The following is a 9602-nucleotide window of genomic DNA, read 5'->3' on the forward strand; positions in this document are numbered from 1 at the left end:
AAATAATGCTGTAGTGTAAGACTAAGTTTTTCGGTTGCAAAACTCCACAAATTTTCACCGAATGTGAATTATGGGAAAGCCAATTTTGGTACCAAATTTGGTTGGAATGCGAATGACCGCGAAATGAAAATAGCTCCAGCCTGCACATTTAACTATAACATCACTCTCCTCTCTCTCTCTCTCTCTCCTAAAACAGAAACAAGTAAAAGTAAATAAAAAAGGAAAGAGGAGCGCCCTTTTCCCTCTATGCTTTGATTGCTTTCTCTCCAAAAACCTTAAACCAATCGAAAACCAATAACCACCGCCAGGCAGACATGGGATTGGGATTTCTTCTCCTTCCGCTTCTGGCGGTGATCGGCGCCGTGTCCGGAGCATCGCCGGCCCCGAAATCCAGCAAACGAAGCAGCGGAGGAGGAAGCATCTACGATCACCTCCGGCAATATGGGCTGCCCATCGGCATCCTCCCGAAAGGCATCACGAAATACTCCCTCGACGACACCAACGGCGAATTCCGGGTCTTCCTCCCGCAGCCCTGCCACGCCAAGTTCGAGAATCAGGTCCGCTACGATTTCAACGTCTCCGGCACTCTCTCCTTCGGCCGCATCGCCGATTTATCCGGCGTCTCCGCTCAGGAGCTCTTTCTTTGGTTTCCGGTCAAAGGCATCCGTGTCGATGTGCCTAGCTCCGGCCTCATTTACTTCGATGTCGGCGTCGTTGACAAGCAGTTCTCTTTGTCCCTCTTCGAGTCTCCGCCCGATTGTACTGCTCTCGATCCTTCTGATCCCTCCTCCTCCTCCTCTTCTTCTTCTAATTACGCATCTGCCCCTGCGTCCTCCTTCTCCTCTGACCTCAACCTCAAGCTCAAGGTAATTGCATTTCTCTGTTGATTCGGTTGTGATGAATGTGATTGATGTCTGATTGGTTGTGTTGGATTGCTTGGTATGCTTTCTGTTATTTGCAGACTTGTGTTGGTGTATGTGATTTTCTTATACAAAATGCTGTTCATTTTATGATATCATTTGTGTAGTTCATTTTCACATGTTAAATTTGGTGGGATGGGATCACACTGCTTGTAGTTGATTCATCGAAAATAGCTATAACCAATGTTTGTTTGAGTAGTGAATGCATCAGGAAATTTGAATTATGGGGCTTGATAGAGTTTGATACTCACATATCCTCTATTAAAGATATGATGCTGAGGTTGCATCTTCACAATAGTTGAGGCTGTTGGGACAGGTTTAGGAGCATTACAGATGGTAATCTCTATGATTTTTAGTAGAACATGATGGAAAGGAAGAATTTCTTCAGCACGCAAACCCTGCTCTATTACATTAGACTATTGTTTTGTTGACTCTTTGCACTAGCTTTAGCTCTTGGCAGAAGCTTGATTGTGGAGTGTACAGCTTGTTCTTAATGTAATTATTATTTTTGTTTATGGGGGTTAATTGATTGAAATCCTCATGCAGTAGAACGATGTCTGTGGTTGAATTTCTTTTCTAGTGCATATTTATCTTGTGACCTGATACATTTCATGAAAATACTTTTCTTTATTGACTTCCAACTTGGCTTGTTTTCAGTCTGGCGTGTTGTCTTTCTTCCCGTTTATAGTTTTTTTCTGTGATTCCAAGGAGTGATAATAGCTGACCCCAAGCATTATATAATATAACTTCATCTAGTAGAGGCTAGAGGCACTAAGTTCATTGTCCCAAGCAGTATTTATGTATTTTTGTTTCCTCATCCCTCCAATTGAACTTCTTTATGTAGATTGTATTTGTGTTGGCACAACGAGTAATTCTAATTCTTATTCACTTACTCTCTGTTTACTTTTTATAGATGATATTTATCTTATATAGCATGTGATAGCTTTGAGTGTGATTATTCCTAAATGACTGTATCCTTGTTTCTCAATAATGTCTCTTTTTGTGCTAAGAATGATTGATATTATTGAACTGCAGAATGAACCGCAAGATGTTGGTGAAAGAAGTGAACTGAAGGCTGCATCATAGATTGCACAGGAGGGGAGAGATACAGTTCAAGTAATCTCAATCAAGTCAAGCTGAGGGGTTTAGTTTATTTTATGTTTTCTCCTTTAGCCTGAAGTGGATGACAGAGATTCTGTTTTGGCCTCTGAATATGTGTGCTTGCTTGCTTGCTTGCTGTTCTGTACTGACATGTCGGCCTGATGCTTGTGTCTTTGCGGCAAAATTAGAACAATTTTGTTAAGGAGAAGAGAGAGAGAGACAGAATGAAAGGAGACGCAATGAAGATTGGGTTGGTTGGTCTATATATAGTAATATTAGTAGAGAGTCAAGAGTCAGACGAGGGCATCGGGTCAGGTTGGTTCTGGTTCACAAATTTGCTTGAAATTTATGTCAATTGGTGTTATCATATATAAGTTTACTTGTTATTATGGATACAATGAATGATATATTGGTTGTTCAGTTATGTATTGAGTTTTGATCGAGTCTTCTGTAAATGTTATTATAGAATCTGATTTCCTTGGGGTGTTATCTTAATGCATGCTGAGGTACAAGTTAAATTTTGGAATTATGAGAGCCGATGGAAGGAATGGAATCTCCATTTGGTAAGGTGGCAATATGTTGTGTGCCGAGAGTAGGATCTGGCTGCCCTTCAAGTCTAAAAGTATATGACAAGACCTTGAGAAGTCTCGATCTGGGATCATGAGGTGACTGATAGAAAAAACTTTCGGCATGCAGGACGATCTTATAGTTCAGGGTTCTTGACATGATTCAGGATTCGAAGTTTGTCCAAAAATGTTAGATCTGAAGCCAGTGCTTGGGATCAAGGATCAAACCAGTGCTGCTTGTTACTACTTACTAGTGCTTCCTTTGGGCCTTTTCTTTACACCAACAGGCCTGTTATCATCTTCACTAATAAACGAAACAAAGCGAAGCGAAGCAACACTGTCTGTTTCTCATGGCCTCCATCCATCTCCTCCACGGCCTCTCGCCGACTACTCCCAAAGCCCTAGCCTTACCCAGATTCCGGACCTCCACTATAGCCACCCGGTCGCTCTCTTTCCCCAAACCCAAATCGAAGACCATCACTTGCATGTCCTCCGGCACTCCCACGCCGGCCACAGATCGCTTAATCTCCGCCGTCTCATACACTCTCCCCTTCTTCAATTCCCTCCAGTACGGTCGCTACCTGTTTCTCCAGTTCCCCAAACTGGGCCTTCTCTTCGAGCCGCTGCTTCCCTTGTTGGGTCTCTACAGGTCCATCCCCTACTCGAGCTTCGTCGCCTTCTTCGCCCTCTATTTGGGTGTGGTCAGGAACCCTAGCTTCAGCCACTACGCCAGGTTCAATGCTATGCAAGCAGTTACTTTGGACGTCCTCTTGGTTCTGCCACTCCTCGTTCAGAGGATCTTCAGCCCGGGTCAGGCCGGTCTAGGCTTCAAGCTCATGGTCTGGGGCCATAATGGTATTTTCGTCTTCAGTGTTTTCTGCTTTGTTTATGGCTTGGTTAGTTCTGTTTTGGGTCGCACTCCTTACTTGCCCTTTGTTGCTGATGCCGCCGGCCGCCAGCTCTGATCTCGACTCACTCTTGTTTTGTTCTATGTTATGTATGGAGCTGATGGTATCAAAGGGTTGAGTTTTATGTGCTTGAGTTTCACTGCTAGTTTCATAATCAATTCAGGAAGCGATTGCATTCGCCCTTTTATGCTTGCTGCATGTTGATTTCTTTGGCTTGTCTTGAGAATAAAATTGCTACGTAATCGAGTCAAACGCTCTAGTTATACATCGCACACATTTGAGGTAACATCCGGTTCAATTTATTGTTTTTTCCATTCGAATGTGTGCTTATAAGTTGCAACCCCACCCTTGACATCAGTGGCACTATTAAATTATGAGTTTATGACTAACTGGAACTAGAGCTAATATCAAGAAGAAATAGCCCTTCCTAGATTATAATATAAGTTCATTTTTTTGGGAAATTTCACTTTTTTTGAACACCTCTTGGTCCCCCCCCTCCCTCCTCTCATTCGTGTGTGCTTATAAACACCTTTTAACATCTTTCGAACCAATGTAGCATTCAATATTCGTGTCTTATATCACTTTACTCGTGATCCAGTTTAAATAACTCATGAGTACAATGTTTTCTAAATCTATTAAAATTCTTGGTTTCAATGGTATTGAGTGAGTTTCCAAGGTTCTACTGTCTTCATTTATTCCCATATTAGTCTTGGACCACCTCACCCCCCCCGGGCGCGCGGTCGGTCATGTTTCACCAATTTTAAGCCAAAACTGTTTGTTATATATAACACACGACTTTTTGAGAAATTCAACATTTTTTCACATGTGGTTTTTTCGATTTGTGTGGTTATTGACGCCGCCTAACATATTTTGAACAATTCTAGCATCACAAATCCGTTGCTTTTATTATTTTATTCGCGATCGAGCTTAAATAACTCACACATGTGTTTTGTAAAGCTGCTGAAATTGTTATTTTCAAAGGTAATGAATGAATTTTGTAAGTTTGTTTTGTCTTAATTTATTCCCTAATGACCTCGGGAACCTAAATTTTTAAAAACAGTTACGTATTACCCATTCTTTCAAGTTTCGTTCGATTTGAGCCGAAATCCCTTGCTACACAGGTTTTTGGAAAATTTCACTTTTTTTGACATGTGGTTTTTTGAATTCCTCTGTGCTTATAGACGCTTCTTAACATATTGTGAATCATTCTAGCATCAAAAATCCGTTACTTTTATTATTTTACTCGTGATCGAGCTTAAATGACTCACGCGTGTCGTGTTTTGTAAAGTTGCTGAAAGCGTGGTTTTCAGAGGTATTGAGTGAGCTTCCAAGCTTGTTTTGTCTTAGTTTATTTTCTTAATGACCTCGGGAATCTAAATTTTCAAAAACAATTACGTATTACCCATTCTTTCAAGTTTTACCCGATTTGAGCTGAAACCACTTGCATAGAACACAGGTTTTTGGAAAATTTCATTTTTTTTGACAAGTGGTTTTTTGAATTCCTCTGTGCTTCTAGATGCCTCTTAATATATTGTGAATCATTCTAGCATCAAAAATCCATTGCTTTTATTATTTTACTCGCGATCAAGCTTAAATGGCTCACGCGTGCCATGTTTTGTAATGTTGTTGAAAGTGTGGTTTTCAGAGGTATTGAGTGAGATTCCAAACTTGTTTTGACTTAGTTTATCCTCTTAATGACCTCAGGAACCTAAATTTTCAAAAACAGGTACGTATTACCCATTGTTTCAAGTTTCGCTCGATTTGAGTCGAAACCTCTTTATAACACATAATTTTTGGAAAATTTCACTTTTTTTGACAAGTGGTTTTTTGAATTCCTCTGTGCTTATAGACGCCTTCTAACATATTGTGAACTATTGTAGCATCAAAAATAATAATACTTTTATAATTTTACTCGCGATCGAGCTTAAATGACTCATGTGTGCCGTATTTTATAAAGCTGCTAAAAGTGTGGTTTTCAGAGATATTGAGTGAGCTTCCAAACTTGTTTTGTCTTAGTTTATTCTCTTAATGACCATGGGAACCCAAATTTTCAAAAACAGTTACGTATTACCCATTCTTTCAAGTTTCGATTTGAGTCGAAACCTCTTTATAACACATGTTTTTAGAAAATTTCACTTTTTTTTAACATGTGGTTTTTTGAATTCCTTTATGTTTCTAGACGCCTCCTAACATATTGTGCATCATTCTAGTATCGAAACTCCGTTACTTTTATTATTTTACTCGCGATCGAGTTTAAATGACTCACGCGTGCTGTGTTTTGTAAATCTGCTGAAAGTGCGGTTTTCAAAGGGAATGAGTGAGCTTCGAAGCTTGTATTATCTTAGTTTATCCTCTTAATGACCTCAGGAACCTAAATTTTCCAAAACAGTTACGTATTATCCATTCTCTCAAGTTTCGCTCGATTTGAGCCGAAACCCCTTACTGTAGCACACAGGTTTTTAGAAAATTTCATTTTTTTTGACATATGGTTTTTTGAATTCCTCTGTGCTTCTAGATGCCTCCTAAGATATTGTGAACCATTCTAGCATTAAAAATCCTTTGCTTTTATTATTTTACTCGCGATCGAGCTTAAATGACTCATGCGTGCCGTGTTTTGTAAAGCTGCTGAAAGTGTGGTTTTCATAGGTATTAAGTGAGCTTCCAGGCTTGTTTTGTCTTAGTTTATCCTCTTAATGAATGCAAGACCCTAGGCGGCTTCTTGGTGGCCCTAAGCAAGTCTAAGAGAGTCAAGGCGGCCTTAGGCGGGTCTAGGAGGGTTAAGGCGGTTCCAGGAGGGTTAAGGCGGCACAAGGAAGGCCAAGCCGGTCAAAGGCGGGTCAAGGCGGCCCCAAGGCGTTACAAAACGGGTCAAGGCGGGCCAAGGCGGTTCTAGATGGGTCAAGGCTCCCGGCCGCCCCTTGGCCGCCTTATGTGGGCCTAGAAGAGCCGTGGAGTGTCAAGGCGGACCAAGACGGGTCAAGGCAGCCCTAGATGGGCCTAAGAGGGTCATGGCGTCCCCTGGCGAGTCATGGCGGGTCAAGGCGGCCCAAGGCAGGATCAAGGCTGGCCAAGGCAGCCCATTGGTGGCCCTAGAGGGTCTTGGCAGCCCCTTGGAGGGTCAAAGCTTCCCTAGGCGGGTCTAGGAGGGTCATGGCGGCCCAAGGCGGTTAAGGCGGCTCAAGGTAGCCCATTGGCGAGTCTAGGCTGGCCAAAGCGGGTTAAGGCGGGTCATGGCGTGCCAAGGCAGTCCTACGCGGGCCAAGTTAGCCCTATGGCGGCCGTAGAAGGGTCAAGGCAGGTCAAGGCGACCCCTTGGCGAGTCATGGCGCCCAAGGCGGGTCAAGGCGTGTAAAGGCAGCCCCTTGGTGGCTTTACGTGGGTCATGGCTCCCCCTTGGCTGCCCTAGTTAGGCCTAGAAGCGCTGAGGAGGGTCAAGGTGGGCCAAGACGGTTCGAGCAGGCCTATGGCGGGCCAAGGCGGGTTAAGGTGGCCCTAGGCGGGCCTAGGAGTGTTAAGGTGTGTAAAGGCAGCCCCTTGACGGGTCATGGCGGCTTCTTGGTGGCCCTTGGCAAGTCTAGGAGTGTCAAGGCGGCCTAAGGCGTGTCTAGGAGGGTCAACGCGGCCCAAGGCGGGTCAAGACTGCACAAGGAAGGCCATGACGGGTCCAAGGTGGGCCAAGGAGGTCAAAACCGGGTCAAGGCGGGTCAAGGCCCCTTGACGGGTCTAGGAGGGTCAAGGTGGTCCAAGACGGTTCAAGGCGGCCTATGGCGGGCTAAGGCGTGTACAAGGCAAGTCAAGGGAGTCAAAGGCTGGTCAAAGCGGCCCTTAACAGGTCTAGGAGGGTCAAGGCGACCTAAAGTGTTGCAAGGCGGGCCAAAGGGGGTCAAGGCGGGTCAAGGCGTCCCCTTAGTTGTTGCCCTAGGTGGGCCTGGAAGAGCCGAGGAGGGTCAAGGGGGGTCTTGGCGGCCCTAGACGGGCCTAGGAGGGTCATGGCGACCGTTTAGCGAGTCATGGCAGCTTCTTGGTGGCCCTAGGTGGGTCTAGGAGGGGTAAGGCGGTCCAAGACAGGTTAAGGCAGTCCAAGGCGGGTTAAGGTGCGCCAAAGCGGGCCAAGGCGGGTCAAGATGGCCCCTTGGCGGACGTATGCAACCCCTTAGCGGCCCTTGGCGGGTCATGGCGGTCCCTAGGGAGGTTAAAACTGACCTAGGTGTGTAAAAACAGCCCCTTGGTCGGTCAAGATGTCCCCTTGGCGACCCGAAGCGCGTCAAGGCGGCCTCCTTAACGGCCCCCTTGGCAGCTGAAAGCGGGTCAAGGCGTGTAAAGGCAGCCCCTTGGCCGCTTTAGGTGGGTTATGGCTCCCCTTGGCTGCCCTAGTTGGGCCTAGAAGCGCCGACAAGGGTCAAGGCGGGCCAAGACGGTTCAAGGCGGCCTATCGCGGGCCAAAGCTTGTCGAAGGCGATTAAAGGCTGGTCAAGGCGGGTCAAGACGACCCCATGGCGGCCCTAGGCAGCCCTTTAGCGGGTCAAGGCGGCCCAAGGTGGTTCTAGGAGGGTCAAGACGGCCCAAGCGGTTCAAAGAGGGTCAAGGTAGGCCAAGGCGGCACAAGGAAGGCCAAGGTGGGTAATGGCGGGTCAAGGTGGTCAAAAGCGGGTCATGGTGGGTCAAGGTATCCCTTTGGTGGGTCTAGGAGGGTCAAGGCAGCCCAAGGCGGGTTAAGGCGCCCCCTTAACGGGTTAAGACGGGTCATGGCGGGTCAAGGCATCCCCTTGGCGGGTCTAGGAGGGTTAAGGCGGGTTAAGGCGCCCTTAGCGGGTCTAAGAAGGTCAAGGCAGCCCAAGGCAGTTCAAGGCAGGTTAAGGTGTCCCAAGGTGGGTCAACGCGTACTAAGGCGGCCCCCATAAGGCCTAGGAAGGTCGTGGCGATCCTTTGGCAAGTCATGGCGGCGTCTTGGTGGCCCTAGGTGGGTCTAGGAGGGTCAAGGTGGTCCAAGGTGGGTGAACGCAGGCCAAGGTGGTCCAAGACAGTTCAAGACGAGTCAAGGTGGGCTAGGCAGGCCAGGTGGGCCAAAGCGGGTCAAGGCAGGCCCACCTAGGGCCACCAAGGCGGTCAAAAGCGGGTCAATACGGGTCAAGGCATCCCCATGGCGGCCCTAGGTAGCCCCTTGGCGGGTCTAGGAGGGTTAAGGCGGCCCTTAGTGGCTCTAGGGTGGTCAAGGCGGGCCAAGGCGGCCCAAGACGGGTGTATGCGTACCAAGGGTTGGACCAAAGCTTGACCGCTTGACCCTCTTATACCCACCTAGGGCCACCAAGAAGCCGCCATGACTCGCCAAGAGGTCGCCTTGACCCTCCTAGGCCCATCTAGGGCCGCCAAGGGCCCGTCTTAACCCTCCTCGGCTCTTCTAGGCCCACCTAGGGTACCAAGGTGGGTTAGGGTGGCCCAAGGTGGTTCAAAGCGGGTAAAGGCGCCCCCTTAGCCACCCTAGGTGGGTCTAGAAAAGCCGAGGAGGGTTAAGGCGGGCCCTTGGCGGCCCTAGATAGGCCTAGGAGGGTCAAGGCGACCTCTTGGCGAGTCATGACGGCTTCTTGGTGGCCCTAGGTGGGTATAAGAGGGTCAAGCGGTCCAAGGCGGGTCAAGGCGGGTTACGGCAGGTCAAGGCGGATCAAGGCGGCCCAATGGTGGCCCTAGATAGTCTTGGCAGCCCCTTGGCGGGTCAAGACGGGTTTAGGAGGGTCAAGGCGGGTCAAGGCAGCCCCATGGCGGCCTTTGGCAGCCCATTGGCGGGTCTAGGAGGGTCAAGGAGGGTCAAGGCGGGTATAGGAGGGTCAAGGCGCCCCTAGACGGGCCATGGCGGGTCAAAGCGGCCCAAGACAGGCCAAGGCGGGTCAAGGTGACCCCTTGGCGGAAGTATGCAGCCCTTTGGGGTCCCTTGGCGGGTCATGGCGGTCCGTAGGGCCAATAAGACAGTCAAAAGCGGGTTAAGATGGGTCAAGACATCCCTATGGCCGCCCTAGTCAGCCCCTTGGCGGGTCTAGGAGGGTCAAGGCGGCCCTTAGCGGCTCTAGGAGGGCCAAGGCGGCCCAAGGTAGTTCAAGGTAGGTTAAGGCAGC

At 47.9% G+C, this 9602-nt stretch overlaps 2 protein-coding genes across 2 annotated transcripts; both read left to right on the forward strand.

Moving 5' to 3' along the window:
• Positions 1–184: 184 nt before the first annotated feature.
• Positions 185–2503, forward strand: LOC101292134. Its single transcript, XM_004302124.1, has 2 exons — positions 185–866; positions 1956–2503. The coding sequence occupies exons 1-2, from the start codon at positions 315–317 to the stop codon at positions 2004–2006; spliced, it is 603 nt and encodes a 200-aa protein (XP_004302172.1). The 5' UTR covers positions 185–314; the 3' UTR covers positions 2007–2503.
• Positions 2504–2867: 364 nt separating this feature from the next.
• LOC101292426 (protein TIC 20-II, chloroplastic-like) lies at positions 2868–3745 on the forward strand. Its single transcript, XM_004302125.1, has one exon. The coding sequence runs from the start codon at positions 2938–2940 to the stop codon at positions 3550–3552; it is 615 nt and encodes a 204-aa protein (XP_004302173.1). The 5' UTR covers positions 2868–2937; the 3' UTR covers positions 3553–3745.
• The last annotated feature ends 5857 nt before the right edge of the window (positions 3746–9602 follow it).

Source organism: Fragaria vesca, linkage group LG6 (genome assembly GCF_000184155.1).
Source record: "Fragaria vesca subsp. vesca linkage group LG6, FraVesHawaii_1.0, whole genome shotgun sequence".
NCBI lineage: Eukaryota > Viridiplantae > Streptophyta > Magnoliopsida > Rosales > Rosaceae > Fragaria > Fragaria vesca.